Below are 23629 nucleotides of genomic sequence, written 5' to 3' on the forward strand. Positions count from 1 at the left end.
TCACTACCCTGGGAATCAGAAGGCCGGGCACATGCCAGTTCTGGAGCCTCAAGCCACTCTTTATCTCAGACTCTTCATCTGTAAAATGGGTTCTTAATGTTTGTCTAGGCTTTCTTTTCAGGTTGTTGTAAAGATCTAAGCAAGTAAAATAATATGTAGGAAAACACTTTGTAAGTGGTCAGGTTGCTCTGCAAATGAAAGTAATATTGCCTTTTTTGTTGACTTATGCGTCCAATAGAGACTTCACTGGCAGATAGAATAGCCCCATCTCCTGTTAATAAATCCTGTTTACAGAAAGGAGATAACAGTGTTTCTTTCTTATTAGTAGTATTCTGAAGTCTCGGGAAGCTGGCCCATTTAAATGTCCGTGGCCCATGAGAAAGGCATATGAGAAACCATGGCACTCCCTTTTCAAAAAGAGCTGGAGAAATACAAGAACATTGATGAAGATGAGCTTCTTGGAAAACTCTCAGAAGAGGAACTGAAACACTTGGAAAATGTTCTTGATGACCTAGATCCTGAGGTTAGTGACCTAGAACTGAAGCAGTGTGGTTGGTGATAGTCCAGGGTAAATAGCATGGCATGGTCCTGAAACAATAGTGTAGAAATTTCTTAGCCCCAAATGCAAATTCTGTGTTCTTCCCTGATTGGTTCTGAGTCACATTCTTACACATTTATGGAGACCCTCAGTAACAACCATCTATAATATGATATGGCAAATGTAGTAGTTCTCAAAAACCAGTTTAACGAAAATGGGGAAAAATAGTTTCCATTGGTTGATGAAAGACTAGTCTGACTTGGGAGACAAGAGAGGAAAGAGAGAAAAGGAACAAATCTTACCAAGTTTCTTCTATGAGTCACACGTTATGCTAGGCACAAAAGCCCCTTAGGTAAATTATATTATTCCCATTTCATAAATGAGGGGAAAACTAGAAAAAGTAATTTACCTAAGATCCCATACTAGTAAATGTCAGAGATGGTATTTAAACCAGGTCTTTAACCTCAAAGGCAGATCTTTTTTATATCTAGTTTTTTAAAAAATGTATAACCTTGGCCAGTGTGGTTCAGTTGGTTGGGCATCATCCTACGCACCGTAAAGTTTGACTCCCAGTCAGAGCACATGCCTGGACTGCGGGCTCAATCCCCAGTAGGGGATGTGCAAGGGGGCAGCCGATCAGTGTTTCTCTCTCACATCTATGTTTCTTTCTCTCTCTGTTCCTCTCTCTAAAAAAGTCAATAAAAACATATTTTTAAAAAATGTATAAATATCTTGAAATCTTTGGTGATCCTACAACAATAGGTAGATTAGAATAACCATGACCATGATATCAAGTATATTAATATTTTTATGAGTTCTTGAAAAGCTAAGTAACTTGTTACAGTGTTTGTTTAGCAAGCACTTTCTTCAGCCCTGCTGGTATTATATTAAACTTAGAATCAGTGGCATCCAAAATAATGATTTTGCTATAAATAAAAATGTCACTAAAAATTATTTATATGATAATCTGATGTGGCAGATTGTATTTACTTTTTTTTTTTTATTCCTCACCTGAGGATATTTTTCCACTTATTATCAGATAGAGTGGGAGGGAGGGAGAGAGAGAGATTCAGAGAGAAACATCGCTGTGATAGAGCCACATCAACTGGTTGCCTCCTGCATGACCCAACAAGGGCCAGGGATGAACTGCAACCGAGGTACATGCCCTTGACTGGAATCAAACCCGAGACTCATTGATCCGTGAACCAATGCTCTAACCACTAAGCCAAACCATCTGGGGCTGTATTTACTTTTGTTGATTTTTTTTTTTTAGGGAGAGAGAAATAGAAACATTGATTGGCTGCCTCCTGCACTCCTACTGGGGATTGAGCCCACAATTTAGGTATGTGCCCAGACCGGGAATCAAACTGGGACCTCTCAGTCCACAGGACAACACTCAATCCACTGAACCACACCGGCTGGGCAGGCTGTATTTACTTTTAAAAATATAAGTATTCTGTTTGTATTGTTTAAAATTAAGGAAGGAATCTCTGAGCTTAATCAAGCAGGTATCAACATCTACGATAATATTCACTTACCTGCTTGGATGTTTTCCCAGAAGAGGAGTTAGAAATAAGAGAGTGTAGCCATAATGGCTCCTTTGTAGAATCTCCGTGTGCCTTCCGTGTTGTACCTTGGCTACCGATCTGGCCAAACCTAAGTGGGATCTGTGAGCCTGTGAAGGGAGGCTGGCTTTTTGTCATCATGTTCTAGAAGGCAGCTGCAGAAGACCAGAAGCTGCTCCAGCCATCTGTGTGCTGCCTGCACTCGCTGGGAGCCCTCCACTCAGCACAGGATATTAGAGCAAGTAGGGCCTCAGATATGCCAAAGAACCCCATTCTGAGCTTACACCCACATCCCCACATCTCCGCACAGATATCCGTCATATGCTTCCCTCATATACAGTGGGGGGTGGGGGGAAACAAAGTATCAGTTGGGCAGACACCTTCCTTCCTGCTCATACCTCTGTCTTATCAGAGTGCCCTGCTACCAGCTGGATTCCGACAGAAAGACCAGACACAGAAAGCAGCCACCGGCCCGTTTGACCGCGAGCACCTCCTCATGTACCTGGAGAAGGAGGCTTTGGAACAGAAAGACAGGGAAGACTTTGTGCCTTTCACTGGAGAAAAGAAAGGTAAGGACAACAGGTGGTGCATCTTGGGACAGAGGTACTCCTAAGAGCGTTGTCCTGGAAGGTCAAGCAAGGAAAATGACCTGGGAATGGGAAATAAGCCCATAAACTGGATTCAGTAGTAAAAAAGAATCATAGCAGCCCGGCCAGTGAGGCTCAGTTGGTTGAGCATCATCCATGCACCAAGAGGTCACCTGTTCGATTCCCGGTCAGGACATATGCCCGCGTTGGAGGCTCAATCTCCAGTAGGGAGTGTTGCCCTCTCCCTCTCTCTCTAAAAAATCAATAAAAACATATTTTATATTTATTTATTTATTTATTTATTTATTTATTTATTTATTTATTTATTTATTTTTATCCTCACCTGAGGATATTTTTCCATTTTTTTGTTCAGATAGAGTGGGAGGGAGAGAGAGGAAGAGAGAGAGAAACATCGATATGAAAGGGACACATCGAGTGGCTGCCACCCGCATGACCCAACCAGGGCCAGGGACAAACTGCAACTGAGGTACATGCCCTTAGAGGGAACTGAACCCGGGTTTCTCGGGACCACAGGCCAATGCTCTAACCGCTGAGCCAAACCGGCCAGGGCTAAAAACATATTTTTTAAAAAAAGGAATCATGGCTGATGGATATTTGTGTAGATATTTTTCCAGACTCATAGAATATACACCACCAAGAGTGAACTGTAATGTAAACTATAAGCCTTGGGTAATAATGATATCAATGTAGGTTCATTGATTGTAACAGATATAACACTGTGCTGTGGGATATTGATAGAGGGGAGGTTGTCAGTGTGGGGCCAGGGGATATATGGGAACTCTCAGTACTTTCCTCTGTGAATCTAAAACCTGCTCCCAAAAATAAAGTTCATTAACTAAGTAGCAAAGAAGCATGGAGGCTAATTAAATGAATGCTTAGAGTGTGATGGTACTCAAATTAGTTCTATTAAAAAAAAAAATCTTAATTCCCAAAGAAAAAGTATTGGAAGTGTGAAGCAGAGTTGTGCCTGAAAGAGGGTCCGTAGGTGTGAGTGGTTTCTCTTAGCCCGGTGCTTTACCTGCTGCAGAGGTCTACTCCGCGTCTGGGCGTTGGCTCTGTTCCTTTAGATGCTGCCTTTAGAGGTCAGAGCAGTAAATCATTCATTCATTCAGCATTTGCCTTCTCTGTGCTGAGCCAAGTGCCAGGTGCTGGGGCCACAGTGAGTAAGCCCCTGCCCTGCCCTCAAGAAGCTTGCAGTCTAGTGAGAGAAACACTATGATAGACCTGGGGAGGCCCTGAGGAGTATGGAGCGAACTCAGGATCAAGACAGGAAACCCTGCCTCCTTACTTTCAACACTTACCCTCTTTGGAGGAAGAAGTGGGTACCAATTACCTGCCCGGGTTCTTCAGTTATAGATGGCAACTTGGGCCCATAGGTACTAATGAAATCATTGATAACCTCATGGAAACAACAATCTTTTTTATAAGATTTTTAAAATTGATTTTTAGAGAGAGAGGAAGGGAGAGGGAAAGAGAGAAACATCGTGAACATCAGTGGGCTGCACCCTGCATGCCCCCTACCCAGGATCAAGCCGGCAACCCTTCAGTGCACTAGATGATGCCCAGCCAACCGAGCCACACCAGCCTAGGCTACCGCAGTCTTTTTGAAACACAAATCAAATCATGTTGCTTCTCTGCTTAAAGCCCCAAATCCTTACTGTGGTCCTCACAGTCCTGGGAGAGTTCACCCTGCCCACCTTTCTGACTGCCTTCTCTCACTAAGCCTCAACCCCAGTATCTTCCCTCTGTTCCCCGAACCTGCCGAGTTGCTTTCCCATCTCAGTGTCTTCTTGTGGACTCTTCCCGCTGACACACATCCCCATTTTTAACATTTTTTTTTTTTTAAATCCTCACCCAAGGATATTTTTTATTTATCTTCAGACAGACTGGGAGGGGGAGAGAAGGAGAGAAAGGGGGAGAGAAAGAAACATTAGCGTGAGAGGGACACATCGATTGGTTGCCTCCCACACAACCCCGACCAGGGCCAGGGACGTGCAACTGAGGTGCATGCTCTTGACCGGAATCGAACCCACCTACCGCTAGGCCAAACCAGCCAGGGCCCATTTTTTACATTCTGGGCCTCCAGCTTTCCCTTCATCTGAATAGACCCCTTCTTTCTGCCCTGACACTCATGTATTACTTTCACAGCACTGTGACGGTATTTATCCTTTTGTGTATTCGTCTCGGATACTGTGTGTTTTCCACATTAGAGTGAGATCTCCACTGTGAGGCTGTGTCTCTCTAACACCCTAGCACAGAAACTGACACTGGGGAGGCACTCGATAAATATGGAATCGCGTGAATGCCATCTCTGAGCTCCTGTGTCATGGCCATGGGGGAGGAACACAGCTCCTGCTGGCATGAGTCACAGCAGTGCCGCCTTCGCCTCCGAGGCGTCCGGGCTGCTCCGAACCATGTGTGTTCAATGGGTCATGCACCACTGATAATGTCATTTTATTTTTTTTTTGTACGTGCCCCTAGCGAGAACCAAACCCGGGACTCTCTGGTCCGCAGGCCGAAGCTCCAACCACTGAGCCAAACCGGCCAGGGCTAACGTCATTTTATTAAGAAAGTAAAGTTGAAGAGTGACAAACTGGGCAGAATGGCCGCCATCAACAAATCATCAAACAACAAGTGTTGGCGAGGGTGTGGAGAAAAGGGGACTCTAGTGCACTGCTGGTGGGAATGCAGACTGGTACAGCCACTATGGAAAACAATATGGTGTTACCTCAAAAAATTAAAAATTGAACTTCCATTTGACCCAGTGATCCTATTTCTAGGAATATACCCTAAGAAGCCTGAAACACTAATCAGAAAGAATACATGTATCCCCATGTTTGTAGCAGCACTATTTACAGTAGCTAAGATCTGGAAACAGCCCAAGTGTCCATCAGTAGACAAATCGATTAAAAAGCAGTGGTACATATACACAATGGAGTACTATGCAGCTGTAAGAAAGATCTCTTATCCTTTGAAACAACATAGAGGGACCTGGAAAGTATTATCCTAAGCGAAACAAGCCAAACAGAGAAAGACAAGTATCATATGATCTCACTTATTTGTGGAATATAACGAACATAACAGTCTGAGGAATGGGGTAGTCCCAAGGGCATGGAAGTGGGGTACAGACTGACAATCCCCAGAAGAGGGGGTGGTGGGGGAGAGATAAACCACAGAACTTATATGTATGCACGAACAATGGACATGGACAACAAAGCTGGGGACAGGGCAGGTGGGAAGGGGAGGGGGGAATCTGTGGGGGGGAAGGAGAAACATCTGTAACAAAAATAAATAAATTTAAAAAAATAAGAAAGTGTGGGTTTTATGGCAGGGCCTCCCTTGCCCAAGTCTAAGGGTAATGCTGTTGATTGATGGAAGGGAGGGAGGTAGAAGCCACTTCTCTCTGTGTAAGGACTATAGTCTCCTTGGAACTCAGTGTTGCAGAATGCAGAACTCCTCTGACCTTCCTTCCCTGCAATGGTGGATTATTGATATTGGCATCATCTCAGCCATTAAGGCATCCCAGTTGGATGTGCAATGACTTAATGACTCGGCTCTTAATGGCCAGAGCTGCATTCTCTAGTGGGTCTACTTACCCTGCAATAAGGCAGCAGCACACAATGGTTTTGTTTTTCTTCTGATTTAAAGGGAGAGTCTTTATCCCCAAGGAAAAGCCCATAGAAACTCGTAAAGAAGAAAAAGTGACCCTTGATCCAGAACTGGAAGAAGCTTTGGCCAGTGCCTCCGACACCGAACTCTACGATCTTGCAGGTTAGTCTTCAGCTCTGGGTCACTTTCCTGTTTGGCTCTGGGACCTCCAGGCTGGCACCATAGCAGTAGCCTCTGAGCTTCTCCTTAGCTACTGATTTTGATTGTAATGCCTGGTTGATTTCAGTCTTATGTAGCTGTAAGACTTGAGCAAGCATTCTGCTTTATTTCGGCTATAAAATGCCCCAATTATACCCATCCTACCAAACTCAAGAGTTTCTAAGAAGTCAGGGAATAAAGATGAAGGAGTGCTGAGAAGTTAGGCGATAAAACAACAGCCCTTCTGCTTTCTAAAGAGCTTTCATATTTGGCACTTTCTCATCACAAAATTTCCATGAAGTTCTTGCCCTTCCCCAGTTGCCATTCCATTTGATCCCCACTAAGAGGTCTGTTAAACCGAACTGTGGAACAGGAGTAATTTACTGTTGTCCACTCAGTATGGTACGTCCACATTCAGTCCAATCTGCTGACCTTTTTTCTAGTTTTCTTAACAGTAGCAACAATAATTATTGGTAATAGTATCTGAATTGGTTTTACATGCAGATAAAAAAAAAGCCCCAAAAGTACAAAAGAATATTTAATGAAAGTAAGTCTCTCACCTTAATTACCTTAGCCCCCTCCCATTTCTTGTATATCTTTCGAGAAAGAGCCCACTCGTATCCCAGCATATTTGTGTCCCAGTGGGATGCACTTTTTTCCAAATGGGATGGATATGTGGATTATTCGGGTCATTAGGTCATCACAGGAGAGCAGTGCTTTAAAAAACAGCCCGTAGCTTTAGCAAGAATTCTCACATTTTTATTCCATTGGAAGACATGTCATTACAATCTCCTTCCTCCCAGGAGAACCAGCTATGCCTTATTCTAATAGCATGCAAGCCATTCCAGCTGACTTGCCTCTTTCTGTGCTGTCAGTGGTCAGTATTAAATTCACGTTCTTGAATCCCTCTCGGAAGTCACTGCAGCAGCTGAGGCACCTGTGCCCCACAGTTAGGAAGGTGCTTAGCAGTGACCAGTCTTCTTTATTTTATTTTTTATCCTCACCCAAGGATATTTTTCCATTGATTTTTAGATGGGGGGGGGGCAGATAGGGATGAGAGAGAGAGAAACATTGAGGTGAGAAAGACACATCAACTGGTTGCCTCCCCCCATGACTCCAGCCGGGGCCAGAGGTCAAACTTGCAACCCAGGTACATGCCCTCCTTGACCAGAATTGAACCTGCAATCCTTTGGTCAGTGGGCCAACACTCTAATCGCTGAGCCAAACCGACCACAGCATGACCAGTCTTCTTAGCCCTGTGGTTGCTGTGGAGGGATCATATCGTGGTTACTGTTCCTCCGGAAGGTTGCCTCCTGGTCTGTACTGGAATTGCCCAAAGGGAGAATGCAGGGCTGGGCTTAACTTCCCAGGAAATACCTAAGAAGGAAGAAAGAGATAAACACCCATCATTTGGAAGATACTAGATCCTAAAATTCATGTAGTAAAACTAGGGGCATAATCCCAAAAGAAAACTGGCTTATTCATTTTACGTAGCCTCCCTCCCTCAGCAAGTGCCCCTCAGCGCTCAGGAGGAAGCCCAGTTAGGGTGGGTGGCAGCGTCCCCTCTAGGGTGGCTCTCTCAGGAAGATGTAGAGCAGTCCCTGGGTGAATGGGCTGCCAGCCTTTGGAAGAGTAGCAGTGCCCTGCCCACCTTACTACAGCAGACCGAGAGCAGGACAGGTGGTTCATCAGCACCTGCACTGAGCACCTGCACAGCGGCCGCATTTCGGTATGGTCACTATCCATCCCAGTCTAGTTCTCAGCTCTGCTGTTCTGGAGACTTGATCTTGTCAATGACATAGCAGCTCAGATTGGGGATCAGGGGGTGGGGCTGACTCGCTTTCCAGGTTCACAGGAACGGATAACACAAAAATTAACACTTGGCAATGGGAGCCAAATGATAATTAGAAGTTATTAGTGAGTATGGGGCCAAAGCAAGATATATTTGTTGGGTGGTCTCAGTGGCCTGTGCTTATCAAATAGGGCATTTTGTTCCTAGACAATGCCAGGAACACAGTGACAAATTCTTAATTACAAGCAGGAATTTCTAAAGCACTTAGAACAGTGCCTGACACATAAGAAGTCATTTAACCTTTGTAGTAGATAAAGTATAATTATTATCCTTATTTTACAGATGAGGAAACCGAGGCTCAGAGGCATTTAGTAATTTCTCAAGTCATACAGGTAGTACATGATAGGGTTCAAACTCTGGCTGACTGCTGCTGGGTGCCCCTCTTAACCCCTAGACTTGCTAGCTCTAAACATTTGCTCTTTCTTTTGGTGTGCTGGCCACGTCCCTTCTTCTAATATGTCAATTATAACACAGCTGCTGAGGAGCTCAGAGGTGCGTCTCTGCCACCTGTGAACAGATGAGCTATTCTGGGACCCTTCACCTGTAATTTTATTAGCAAAGGGAAGGCTGGTTGCAGGGCTGCAGCTTCAGCCTGCCTGCTGTTCATGCTCCCCAGTGCTGTTTCTCACATGCTGTGCTGCCTCCTGGTGCAAGTTCCGTGTAATACAGGAGACTCAGAATCGGAGCATGCTCAGCCTTCTATTGCTGGCATCTCTTTTATTTCACCCCTGGGATGCTCTGCTCGGGGAAAGGACACGCTTCTCTTGGTGAGGCTTACACTGAAAGAGACCCATGATCTTTCTGCTCTTTACCTCTGGAAAAATACATGCCATCATCTATATAATGTTGGATCTTAAAATATCCTTAGACTCAGTTCTACCCTCACATTTTACTGATGAGAAAGCTGAAGAGTTGGATCTACTTTACTAGGAGGTCTCGGCAGATTTTCAGTAATTTGGGGCCATAACTAGACTACCACCCCTCAGATCCTAAATGGTGTCACAGGTACAGATGTAGAAGGACCTGTGAAGATTGCTGGTGGTCTTGCAAGGAAATCGTTTGTTTGAATGTATGAGTTTATTTAACAGGATACATGTACCACTCGCTATGCAAGGGAATGGGGGTCTGGAGACTTGTCTTTATGATACAAAGAATTCCTCTTCAAGGAACAAATTAATAGTGTGGATATCCTAACGTTTTCCCAAACTTAATGTTTATTCACTGATTTTCTTTGCTTTCAGCTGTTCTTGGAGTACATAATTTGCTCAATAATCCAAAGTTTGATGAAGAAACATCCGACACTAAAGGTGGCAAAGGACCTGTGAGAAGTGAGTTGACATGGAATCTGTGGTCGGTGAGACTTGGGAGCCTCCAGGAGTTGCTGGGAGGAGAGGCCTGTTGGCTGGGCCTCCTAGTGAATCCAGGCTTTGAAGGTGGCTTTTGTCATTTCACCAAGGATCACTGGGCTCAAACCAGAACAGAGTAGCTGATAATGGGAGCTCTGTCTGGCAGTGTAACTAGTAACAATCAGTTGTTTTGTCCAAAACACACTCTCTTGGTAGGTCCCTTCAATCAAAAGATAAAATTGCTGATAGCAAGGTTGCATAGTCAGCACAGAATGCAAACAGAGTTTCATGTTCTCAAGGATGTTTTAATCAACTGTAGTATCTTAGATAAGTTCCTTTCTCTATTTGGGTGTCTTTTTGTCTCAGTAATTAATGGTTGCTTGTCATTAGAATTTGAATACCCACTTCCCCCAGAGAGCAGGAAAGACACACTGGCATGGATTTGCTCACACAGAAAGTGCCAGAACACTGTCTTCCAGTCAGCCTTTCATGGAGAAGTTTCAGTTCATTAGACTCCCACTTACTCATTAGTCATCTTTCAGATACCTACTGTGTGTCAGGGGTGTTCTAGGCTTGGGTCCAAAGATAAAAGAAAGATGGTCACTGCCCAAAGGAACTTATCTGCTTGTGGTAGGGACAGACCAGGTGAGTTTGGTACAATGTGGTCTAGGTGCCGTAAAAATTCACCAAAGATCACAGCGTTTCTGAGATTAATTATGTTTTATTTGCTTTGATGAAAACTTGGGAGATGCTTTCTAGTCTCAGCAGCATATTTATGCATCATCATTTATACTGGGTAATTTACCCAGACAATGAGCAGTATTCCTTTTCTTCCTAGTTTCTTATGCATACAGATGAAAAACGTTCATCATTGTTAATTTGAACATCAAAGGGTAAACTTTCTGACAACATATTTGCTATTAGAAGTTGGGTGCACTTTTCGACAGCATGGATGGGCCTGGAGAATATTATGCTAAGTGCAATAAGCCAGTCAGAGAAAGAGAGGTACCATAAGATTTCACTCATATGAGGAATTTAAGGAACACACTGAACTACCAAGAAAAGCAGAGACAGACTCATACATAGAGAGCAGGCAGATAGCTCTGGGGGAAGTGGGGTGGAGGGATTGAGCAAAAAAGAAAGAAGAGAGAGAGAATCACGGACATGGACAGCAGTATGGTGATTACAAGGGTGGATGGATTGGGTGGAGGTGGAAGAGCGCATCGAGGGGATCAAAGGTGATGGAAATAAAAACTTTTTAAAGTCTTTACTTTTATACATACACATACATATCATTAACTTTAAAAAAAAAAAAAAAACATTTTTAGAGCAGTTTGAAAGGAAGTGACAGGGATATTTTATATACCCCCTGCCCTTCCACATGGGTAGCCTCCCCTATTATCAACATCCTGCTACAGAGGGGTACATGTGTTACAGTTGATGAACCTGCTTTGACACATCAATGTCACCCAAAGTCCATAGTTTACATTAGAATTCATTCTTGACCGTGTACATTCTGTGGTTTTGGACAAATGTATAATGACATGTATCTTCCATTGTAGTATCATACAGAGTAGTTGTGCTGCCCTAAAATCCTCTGGGCTCTGCCTGTTCATCTCTCCTCCCCTCTAACCCCGGCAACCACTGATCTCTTTCTGTCTCCATGGTTTTGCCCTTCCCAGAATGTTGTGTAGTTGGAATCATACAGTGTGTAGCCTTTTCAAACGGGCTTCTTTCTCTTACTAATATGTATTTAAGGTTCTTCCATGTCTTTTCATTGCTTGATAGCTCATTTCTTTTTAGTGCTGAATAGTATTCCATTATCTGAATGTACCACAATTTATTTACCCATTCACCCTGGAATACATCTTGGTTGCTTCCAAGTTCTGGCAATTATGAACAAGTCTGTTATAAACACTTATGTGCAGGTTTTTGTGTGGCCATAACTTTTCACCTCTTTTGAGTATCAAGGAGCATGATTGCTAGATCTTGTGGTAAGTGTATGTTTGGTTTTGTAAGAAACCATGTAACTGTCTTCCAAAGACAGTTTTCATTTTCATTCCCACCAATAAAGATAAAAGTTGTTGCTCCACATCCTCACCAGCATTTGGTTTTATCATTGTTTCAGATTTTGGCCATTCTAGAAGATGTATAGTAGTGTTTCATTTTAATTTGCATTTCCCTGATGATACGTGATATGGAGCATCTTTTCACATGCTCATTTGCCTTTATTTTTACAGAATTTCATTTTTAATAGGCCTTAACCTATTTGCCATTTGTACATCTTCTTTGGTGAGGTATCTGCTAATGTCTTTGGCCCATTTTTTAATCTGGTTGGTTTGTTATTGTTGAGTTTTTGTATTTTTTGGATAACAGTCCTTTATCTGATGTGACTTTTGCAAATATTTTCTCCCAGTCTGTGTTCATCTCCTCTTTCTCTTCACAGTAGCTTCACAGAGTAGAAACTTTTTATTTTAATGAAGTCTAGATTCTTTTCATGGATCATACCTTTGGTGTTATATTTAAAATTCATTACCAAACCCAAGGTCACCTAGATTTTCACTTATGTTATCTTCTAGGAATTTTATACTTTTGCATTTTACTTTCAAGTCTGTGATCTATTTTGGGTTAATTTTTGTAAAAGTGTAAGGTCTGTGTTTAGATTCATTTTTTGCATGTGAATGTCCAGCTGTTCCATCTTTTTTCCATTGTACTGCCTTTGTTCCTGTGTCAAAGATCAGTTGACTATATTTCTGTGGGTCTGTTCAGGGCCTTCTATTCCACTGATTTACTTGTATATTCTTCACTATTACCACACTGTCTTGATTATTATAACTTTTTTTTAGATTTTTTTTTTTAAAAAAACATTGATGTGAGAGCTAAACATCAGTCTATGCCTCCCGCATGCCCCCAGTGGGGACTGAGCCCCCAACTGGGCATGTTCCCTGACCAGAAATTGAACCAGCAACCCGCGGTGCATGGGACAACACCCAGCCAACTAAGCCACCTGGCCAGGGCTTGATTACTGTAGCTTTATAGTAAGTCTTGACGTTAGGTAGTGTCAGTTCTCCTACTTTGTTCTTCTCTTGCAATATTGTGTTGGCTCGTCTGGATATTTTACTTTCTCCATATAAGCTTTAGAATTAGTTTGTAGATATCTGTAAAATAACTTGCTGGGGTTTTTATTGGGATTACATTTAATCTAGAGGTCAGGTTGGTCAAGAACTGACATCTTGATGATCTTGAGTCTTCCTATCCATGGACATGGACTGTCTACATTCTATTTAGTTCTTCTTTAATTTTTTTTCAAGAGTTTTATAGTTTTTCTCATACCTATCTTACACATATTTTGTCAGGTTTATACCTCAGTGTTTTATTTTTCATTAACTTTTTTTTAAATTGTGGTTTCTCTTCTCTTACCACTACATGTAGGTTTGCCTGATTTTTTTTACTGACTACATAGCCTCTTATTAGGTGATTGTGCTATAACTTATTTAACCATTTTCACATTGATGGACATTTTATCATGTTTTACTGTCACCAGTAATACATCAGTGAACATTCCTGAATGTGTATCTTTATGTTTTCATGCTATTTTTTCTGTAAATTAGACTTCTTGATATAGAATTGCTGGGTCATAGAGTTTCCACATTTTCAGTTTTGATAGGCGATGCCAAATTACTGTCCCAAAACCCACGCGCCAGTTCACATTTCCACCAGCAACACGTGAGAGTGCCGTTTTCTCCACGCTGTTGCCAGCTCTGAATGTCATGGTCTTGTGCTTTTTTTCCCCTAACCAAATGGTATATCATCTTTTTTACTTCAGCGTTTAATTATTTTTTAATATTTTTAGTTGGGTGACAGAAATTCTTCTGATCATATTATTTGTTCATTTTTTTACTTGTTCATTTTTAATTGCGTTGTTTTATTGATTTATAGGAGCTCTGTATTTTGGAATGTTAACCCTTTATATATATTTTATATATATATAATGCAAACATTTTCTGTTAAATGCTTTTGAAAATTCTTCCATTCTTCTTTTCTATTCCTTTCTCTTCCCATAACTTCCTCAAAACTAACACTCCACAATGGAAATCAGAGGAGAGTGGGTTATGACCAAAAAGCCAGAGGCATATTAAGGTTTGGGAAATAAGGAGATTCATTATTTCTTTCTTGCATCCCAGACCATAGGGTTTGGTTATTATAATCTGAAAGAGGTCCATTTAGAGCAGCAATAGCTGCCCAGGATTTTTTTTTTTTTTTTTTTTTTTTTTTTTGAGGTTTGACTTTTGACTCCATGCAGTGTCACTGAGACTTCTCATTGCAATTGAGAAACATCAACCTTCGAAACTGTGACTCAGAGCCATACCATTCTCATGCTTGCTATTGAGAATAAGCTTACTGTCATTGATGATAAAGTATTATTAGAATCAGAACATATAAAAGAAAGATCATTTGGGGGGAAATCATCACTGATTTTGACAGGAGAGCTCTTACTTATTTTTTTCTAATTAAAACTTTTATCTCAGATGTGGTCAAAGGCGAAAAGGTTAAGCCTGTATTTGAGGAACCACCCAACCCCACAAATGTGGAAGTAAGTCTGCAGCAGATGAAAGCCAACGATCCCAGCCTCCAAGAAGTCAATCTCAACAACATTAAGGTATCTCATTATGACTGTTGTCAGTCACTTGATTTATTATGAGTTTAGAGAACTTAATGGAGATGACTGAGTACCTGTTTGAAATCTTTTGAGTCACTGATTTTGAGGCAACATATCCTATTCAAAAGAAGTGGGTGTAAAAAAAGTGATTTCTCGAGAACAGTAACAGTCGTTATGTTAAACATAGTGTACTGGTTATCTATTGCTGAATAGCAAATTACTCCAAACCTACAGGCTTAAGAGAAGAAACATGTATTATTTCACACAGTTTCTGAGTATCAGGAATCAGAGAGTGATTTAGCTGGGTAGTTGTGGCTCATTATTTCAAATGAGGCTGTAGTGAAGCTATCAGCCAGTGCTGCACTCATCTTAAAGACTCAACTGGGGCAGGAGGATCTACTTCCTAGATGGTGTGCGCGTGTGACTCTTTACAGGAAGCCTCAGTTTCTTACAACATGGCCCTCTCCATAGGGCCGCCTGAGTGTCCTTCCCTCATGACAGCTGGCTTCCCCCAAAGTGAGTGATCCAAGAAAAGGAGAACAGTCAGAAAGCCGCAATGCATTTTATGATTTATTTTCGGAAGTCACATTTTGGTACTTCCACTTTATTCTATTTGACAGTAGGTCATGTCACTATCAAATGGAGATATGCGTGTGTGTGTGTGTGTGTGTGTAAGAGAGAAGGAGAGAAAACATTGTCTGACATATGTTTTATATGTTTTGTTCATGCTTGTTGGGCCACTTTCTAGCATTTAATAATAATAACTGACTTTTATTGAGTACTCATTATGTACCAGATTTTCTTCTAAATACTTGATAGTCATGATCTCATTTCATCCTTAGTGTGCCTTACAGAGGTTAAGTTGCTCACAGTCCCAGAACTAGCCTGTAGCACATGTAGGACTCATGTCAACCTCCAGCTGCACCCCATGTTGTCTCCCTCCCCAGTGAGCAGTACCGTGCTAAGTGCTGTAGAAGAAGGACTAAGATTCATTTTGTCTGTTATGAAGAACTTATTATTAGGAGAAAAACACTAAACAAATAATTTAAACACAATGATACGGAATTGCAGGTAAGGAAAACTTTGATTCTGCCTATGAGAGCCAATAAACAAAAGAGGTGATATTTCAGCTGGGTCTTTTTTTTTTTTTCCTTTTTTAATCCTCACTCAAGGATATTTTTCTATTTATCTTCAGACAGAGGGTGAGGGAGAGAGAGAGTAACATCATGTGAGAGGGACACATCGACTGGTTGCCTCCCACACGATTGATCCACTTGATCCACGGACTGACACTCTACCACTGAGCCAAACCAGCCAGGGCTTAGCTGGGTCTTAAAACAAGAGTGGGAATTGATCAGAGAAAGGACAAAGGAATTTCCAGGCAAAGGAAAAAGCATATCTAAAGGGATGGAAGAGAGAAAGACCCTGGTATATTAAAAGAATAACAAGCAGTCCGGCCGGTATGGCTCACTCGTTAAGCATCGACCCATGCACCAAGAGGTCACTGATTCGATTCCCGGTCAGGGCACATGCCCAGGTTGTGGGCCTGATCCTCAGTGAGGGACATGCAGGAGGCGGCCAATCAGTGCACTCTCTCATGGATGTTTCTATCTCTCTCTCCCTCTCACTTCTTCTCTCTCTAAAATCAATAAAGAAAAAAAGTTAAAAAAAAGAAAAGCAAACAGGTCATCCTGGTTAGAATATAGAGAACAAAAGAAAAGAGGGGAATATGGTTTATGCCTAACTTCTAGGTTAGTAAACAGAAAGGTGATGCCAGAATGTCACATTGTATTACGTTCCCTTACTGGACCCTCAGTGTTGCTGTTGGCCAGGGATGGCTTGGTTGCTGGAAGATGGGTGATAAATGTCTTTTAGAGAGGATGCCATGCAGTTAGTCATCTAAATATATAATTAAGTACTTAAAAGCTATGGGTCCTTAGCTTGGGGTAAGGGTGTTGCTGATTGTTCATCAACTATCTGTACCTCCACTATCTTAGAACATTCCAATTCCAACCCTGAAGGAATTTGCAAAGGCTCTGGAGACCAACACTCATGTCAAGAAGTTCAGCCTGGCTGCAACCCGCAGCAATGACCCTGTGGCAATTGTGAGTAAAATTCTTAGAAATATAACATGAAAAGTTTAAATTCATTATAAACTCTTTAATTTGTCTTACGACTTGTAGTTCTGATAAATGTATTTTCTACACAGTTAATAAACAGAATTAGTTAAAATGAGACAATAAAACAGACCCAGTTGTCAGGCATGTTGAATTAAGTAGAATTTTGTTAGCAATACACTTTTAGGAGAAAGAAACAGAATTAGATTAAGCATTCTGCTAAATAAATATTTGGATTTTTGTGCTGAGCTTAGTACAAATTTTCTGAAACTTTTGCATCTACAGTAACATTCCATCACAATCGATGGATATTATAAGACCCCAAATCCTACAGGAACTTGGCACATATGAAAATATTAAAGTATATTTTATTTCAATCTTAAAAATGGATTAATATGTTTCAAAACTATTTTAACAACCACATCTTGAAATGTTTTTTGTTTGACATTATTAACCAGAACATGAAAACAAAAAACCAAATCCCTGTTCCTTCTATGCACTTTAGATAATTCAGCTAAATAAGGAAGCCCCTTGGCCCAATTAAATATTGCTACCAGCACCATCATCAGTGTTATTCCTCCTATTAATAGCTAACATTTCTTGAGCAGTTAGTGAATCCCAGCACTGATCTCTATGCTTTACATACGTCTCTCACCTAATCCCCTGTGTATTACTGACAGGTATGTACTATTATTAGTTCCCACTTTAACAAATGAGCAATCTGAGGCTCAGAGAGGTTAATTAACTTTTCCAAGGTGACACAGCCAGTAGGCAGTAGAGTCAGGATTCACCACCAGGGTTTCCTGGTTCCACAGCCTGAATGCTTAACCATCAAACTATGCTGTAGGTACATGCAATGCCTCACTGTCAAATATTTGCTAAAATATGTCAGTTATCAGGATCCTGAGTATCACCCTGTGGTTCTCCAGCATCTAATACTCAACTAGAAAAACAGAAACTTTCTTTTATTTGATGGTGTGATTTCAAATAACATGTCTTTTGGAAGATCTAAAATACCATTAAAAACAGACAATATGAAAGTTATGGTGCTGGCACAGGGTAGATGTTTGAAAAACACTTCTAAAGTGAATGAACGAGTGTGCCCGCCAACCTCTCAGCAGTAGAAAATATTTCCGTGATTACATAAGCACTCATGTAAAAGAGGGACTAATCTACAACACTGATGTTTCACCGGCAGTTATTTCGTATCTAAATTTGTGAGTTGAAAGCAGTTTTGAATTTGAAACCTACCATTAAATTAGAAAAAGAGTACAACTAGATCATCGGTAAGATGAAGTTAACAATTTAAAGATTCTTACCTGCGTATGATTTTACATAATCTGCCTTTTAGTAGGTTTGTTTTCAATAAAGCAATAATATTCACAATGCATTTTGTATGTAAGTGACTACAGGGATGAATAAAGAAATGATTTGTCACTCTTATTTAATATATCATTTAGAGTAAAATGGGAGGGATGGGAATTGTTTATAATCCACTGTCAACACTACTAGTAAATAATCCAACCTATTCAAGTCAAATAGATAACTTTCTAAGTGAACTAAGTAAGTTGCAAATATAATAATCTCTTTGATGCTGTTTTTAATGTAACTGTGTGCTGAATGCGTACTGTGTGACAGGCACACCATACAGTTGTTTGGAAGAATAACTGTCCTTCAGGGTGAGAAGAGAAAAGCCTTTTTCGACTTTATTCCAAGAAGGCCCAGCTCTTACCTGGATGCCCCCAGATGACCCCCTTTTTAGCTATGCCATTGTCGGGAAAGAACCTTTGTATAGGTTGAAAATTGGTCCATTCCCCCACAGGCAACAGAGATCATCAGACTGTGTTTATGACTGAATGCCTCACTGTTGAGAAGTAAAAATCAGCATTAAAGCAAAGAGCTTCAAGATATTTTCTGTGTAAGGTTCAAAAACTGACTCATGGAGGCACTCGTGGGATCATTGCAAATGTAGACAAACTACGTGTATATGAGATTGGATTATCCCCATTTTACAGATGAAGCAATTGAGGCTCAGAGAGGTTGAGTAACTTAACTAACATGGCACAGCATGAAGTCAAGTCAGGAAGTGAGTTTAAATTATCTATAATCAAGTTTATTTCACCATGTGCTTCCATATAACCACAACTACAGAAGTGAGTATTAATAGAACTTGTCCTCACTGAATGCCAATGTAGAAGAAAGGCCCAAATATGTAAAAAAAAAAAAAAAAAAAAATGCTATTATTAACAATGATGCCCCCCCCTCAGAAAATCAAGCATTTAGTACAGCACTGCCCAATAGAAATCAAATGACAGCCACAAATGTAAGCCATATGTATAATTTTCAGTTTTCTAGTAGCCACAATAAAAAACAAACAGATGAAATTCATTTTAATTTTAATAATATATTTTATTTAAACCAATATATTCAAAATGTTACCATTTCAAAATGTATATTGAAAATATAATGAGGTATTTTACCTTATTGTTTTCATATGCTTCTTTAAAACCCAGTGTGTGTTTTACATTTTATATTTACATGTCTCCATTCAGAGCAGCCATTTTTTGAGGACTCCAAAACCCCATGTGTCGAGTGGCTACCATTTGGACGACACAGGTTTAGATAGCACAGAAAACTGCATTTGCATACAGTAGTGTAAAATACAGGAAGCAGAGCCTTCTCTTTAAAAATGTATTTTCACTCTATTTCTGTAGCATTTAAGAAATCTAGTCTCTGTGTTACTAATGTTGTCATCCCCAGCACATATAATAGATGTTCAAATATTTGCTGAACTGGATGAACCTGGGCCTGCAGCCCAGGGTTATGTTTGGCTGGGTCTTCCCTGTTTTGTCCAGTATGAGAAAAGTGTTTTGTCAAGTTTAAAAGAAATTGGCAAGATGTGGCTGCTTGCCAGGAGGTCCTGCAGCTTTTTCTACAGGCAGAATTGCTCTGACATTTTGTTATTCTAATGATGAAAGTAACTCCCAAAGCTTGAAGCGTCCATAAGGTGCCTTTCCTTATGGATGCATTCCCCTGGTGCTCTAATTAAAATGTGTACACTTAATTCTAATTAAAGACCCAGCGCTGAATAAATGCACTTTGATTTACATGGTCTACAATAATGTCAGTTCAAATCTTTGAACTTTCTTTGTAGTTCAAGCAACTGCCTGACTAATACACAGGGTTATTCTTCTAGTCCAATGGTTCTCAACTCAGGGCAGTTTTGCCCTCCAGGGGACACTTGGCAGTGTCTGGAGATAATTTTGGTTGTCATACTGGGATGGGTACTGTTGGCATTTAGTGAGTCTCAGAGACTGCTAGACCTGCAAAACACAAGACAACCCCCCACAACAAAGAATTCCCTGCCTCAAGGGCAACAATGCAGAGCCCGAGAAACCCAAGTTAGATTCCTTCTCCTTTTCCAGTTTTTTCCTCTATAAAGACAATTTAAATAGTTTAGACCTAGTTCCTTATTCTGTTCCCCAGAGCAATCACTATTAGTTTGTTTTTCATTCTTCTAGTTGTTGTCTTTACAACTTTAATTAGTCTGTCCATCCTGAATATTAGTCAACCTGAGAGCTTTTGAAAAATGCAGCTATCTGCCCTGACCGGTTTGGCTCAGCGGTTATATCATCAGCCTGCGGACCAAAGGGTCAAAGGTTCAATTCCTGGTCAAGGGCACATACCTGGGCTGCGGGTTCAAGGCAACCGATCCATGTGTCTCTCTCACATCGGTGTCCCCCCCCCCCTTTTCTCCTTTCCACTCTATCTGAAAATCAATGGAAAAATACCACCAAAATATCCTCAGGTGAGGATTAACAACAACAAAATGCAGCTATCCACCCATGGACACAGACAATAGAGTGTTGAAGGCCTGGGGTGGGGCAGGGTTTGGATGGAGGGGGGCAAACTGGGGGCAAACTGAGGGCAAAGGGGGAAAGAGGGCAATCTGTAATACTGTCAACAATTTTTTTTTTAAATATAGCTATCCAGATCACCAGATTCTGATTTAATTATTCTGGGATGGGGCCCAAGCACTGGTATATTTTTTTAAAGCTTCTAGGTCTTTTTTTTTTTTCTTTTATTGGTTTTTTTAGAGAGAGAGGAAGTAAGAGGGAGAGAGAGATAGAAACATCAATGAGAAAGAACATCAACTGGCCACCTCCTTCATGTCCTCCACTGGGGTCAGGCCCACAACCTGGGCATGTGCCCTGACCTGGAATCGAACCGGCGACCTCTTGGTGCATGGGTCGACACTCAACCACTGAGCCACACCAGCCAGACTCTAGGTCATTTTAATGTTAAGCCAGGGTAGAAAAATACTACTATATATACATTTTCATCTTTAATATATCATCTTAGATAACTTTTGATCCTCTATTAGAAAAGATGAGGGCATTTCTGAACTCACTCTACCTTCCATCCCTCCTTTCTCTTCTGTCACCAAATTGTAATTATTCTATTCTTTTCCCACATTTGAGCTTTATACATTCTGTCATTATATTTTATGTTATGTACATCAATTGACTCCAAAATTTAAAACTTATCACTAGCATTTACAATTATTGGGAGATACATATATATACCTGTGAGCCACATTGGCTGGGCTTCTCTTAGCATTTCTTAACATTAGTATCTCATAAACTTCTCTCTTTCGTGATATTGGCTTTCCTAACATGACTGGCAGTCACTGGTTGCCCATTCATATTTCTGAATGGAGAACAAGTTTAACTTGTATAAACCAGAATCATTTCCTCTGACATTGTGTAGATCTGATTTACCACCTGACAGGCTACATCTTTTATTAATGATCAATTCTGCTCTCTTGCTCAAATATAAGGTCCCTAGGATAGGAATTTTTGTTTCCTCTGCTGCTGGAACATAGTAGAAGACCAGTAACCTTTTTTTGAATGAATGAATGAATGAATGAATGAATGAATGAATGCTTTTGCAAGCAGGCAGGTGAATTGACCTTCTCTGTAGTGAGTGTATGAGGAGTTGGCAGACAGCTGGGGAACCCCCACAACTGCTGCAGTTAGGAGGGCTTTTTTGGCAAGAATAGACTTCAGTGTATCTCATTCCTGGGCAATAGCTGCCTGTCCCCTCCTTCCACCCACGCTGTATCTGGTGATGGTCTAGAGGTGCCTCAATTTCTGCACTGCTTCTTTTTCAAGTCCTAGCACCCTCACTAGAGGCTCTTCCCGGAAGAGTTTTCACTGGTAGTTGTGCCGGCTGGTACTCTTTTGGGGGGAAGCCACAGGGAGGGGTGGTGTGCTCTCCACCTGTTCTGGTTATCTCATCTGCTCCTAAGGTGGTTCTTTTGTTCAGATAGAGTGGGAAGGAGAGAGAGAGAGAGAAACATCGACGTGAAAGGGACACATCGAGTGGTTGCCACCCGCATGACCCAACCAGGGCCCGGGACAAACTGCAATCAAGGTACGTGCCCTTAGCGGGAACCCAATCTGAGTCTCTCTGGACCACAGGACGACGCTCTAACCTCTGAGCCAAACCGGCCAGGGCTAAGGTGGTTCTTTTTTAAGAGAGATGGGTTGGGGAGGAATAGAGAAACATCGATTGGTTGTCTCTTGTACACGCCCCAACCAGGGACCAAACCCAAAACCTAGGTATGTGCCCTGACCAGGAATCGAACCCATGACCTTTCAATGAACGGATGACGCTCCAACCAACTGAGCCGCACCAGCCAGGACCTAAGGCAGCGCTTTAATGAAATGCCCCAGTCAGGACTTAGCTCTGGCTTCTTAGGCAGCTTTGTGCTAATTTCTCCACCAGTCTTTCTATTTTCTGTATTTTAGCAATTCTTCAAGATACTGGTCCTCTGTGTTTGTTTTCTTACACTGTGAGAGTTTCAGTCACTTAAAAATTATATCTTTCCTCAAGAAGTGGAAAACTTTGGGAGCAAGCAGGTACATTTGTGCTGTCTGGGGACTTGAACTGAGAGTCTCCAGTGGGCTTGCCACTCTGAGTGATGACTTTGTTCCAAGAGTTACCTTTCAGGAATTCTGATTTCTAGATGACCTGAAATAATATGACTAAATCGGTAGTGCCTGAATGCTAGTCAGTGGTAAAGTTGGTTTCTTTAATCCATTCATACTAGAAGAGACAAAATAAAATAATTCTGAAATTATGTCCTTTGTACATATTTTCTCATGTTAAAATGCCTTTTCTAAAAAAAAAAAAAAAAATACTGATAATGATAACAGATGACAGTTGGTTTTTGTTTTTTTTAATATTCTTACTTAACAAAGCAAAGTTGGTGATCCTATCAGTAATGTTCTTTTTGCAGATATGTGAAATTCATATTTAAATTATTATCTTTGTCACTTGAAGGTGAAAGTACGATTTGACTTATGGTTTTAAGTACTGTAAAAAATATACTTAATTTGGGGTGGGGAGTTCAGGAAATGAATCTTTAGAAACCCTAATAGTTATTTCCTTTTTGAATAATAAGGCTTTTGCAGATATGCTGAAAGCAAACAAGACCTTGAAAAGTCTGAACATAGAATCCAACTTTATAACTGGAGCTGGGATCCTGGCCCTGGTAGAGGCACTAAGAGAAAATGACACCTTGACAGAAATCAAGATCGACAACCAGGTAAGCTGACCCACGGGGTACAAGTGAAAGGGATGCCACAGTGGAGGGACAGCTCCATCACTCGATTTGATGTTCTGGCTTTCCTATAAATTATAACAGCTGCTGGCCTGTGGGGGAGTCGCGGAGAGCATGTTAATAATTAAGCAATGCACAGTGGGGCAGCTGGCGACACCAAGAGCCAGGAGCCCCCAGCCCTGGGCTAGCCAGGCCCTAGAGGAGAAAGACGGGTGGGGCAGAGGTGTGACAGCTGCTTCGTTCAGCCATCATCACTGTTGCCTCTTAGCAGGAATCTCAACCGTACCTGTCCCAGCCTTGCTGTTCCCTGTCACTGGGGACTGTGGCTACAAGGAGAAAGCAGAGTGGCCACTCCCAGAGACAGACTTCTTGTTGGTGGATGGAGGTTGCCAGAGCTGAAGGAAAGAGCAGACTGGGCTCCTGCAGTCTGGTGCCGGCCACAGGGCCCATTTAAGGGAAGGCGGGTTCTAGAAGATGGCCTGGCTTAGAGTAGTCGCATTAGGCCTCA

The 23629-nt window shown here is 41.4% G+C and overlaps 1 protein-coding gene across 2 annotated transcripts in view; it reads left to right on the top strand.

Moving 5' to 3' along the window:
* Positions 1-23629, top strand: part of TMOD2 (tropomodulin 2) — a 46014-nt gene that overhangs the window by 13835 nt on the left and 8550 nt on the right. Inside the window, exons 2-8 of one of the 2 annotated variants that reach the window (XM_036270781.1) lie at positions 326-523; positions 2516-2672; positions 6360-6482; positions 9612-9698; positions 14246-14376; positions 16374-16481; positions 22963-23106. In XM_036270781.1, the coding sequence (XP_036126674.1) occupies positions 398-523; positions 2516-2672; positions 6360-6482; positions 9612-9698; positions 14246-14376; positions 16374-16481; positions 22963-23106 (876 nt within the window). In that variant the 5' untranslated portion in view covers positions 326-397. The remainder of the gene's footprint in view (positions 1-325; positions 524-2515; positions 2673-6359; positions 6483-9611; positions 9699-14245; positions 14377-16373; positions 16482-22962; positions 23107-23629) is intronic. The other variant, XM_036270772.1, reaches the window with a different exon arrangement.

This window comes from Molossus molossus, unplaced genomic scaffold (genome assembly GCF_014108415.1).
Source record: "Molossus molossus isolate mMolMol1 unplaced genomic scaffold, mMolMol1.p scaffold_m16_p_1, whole genome shotgun sequence".
Lineage (NCBI taxonomy): Eukaryota > Metazoa > Chordata > Mammalia > Chiroptera > Molossidae > Molossus > Molossus molossus.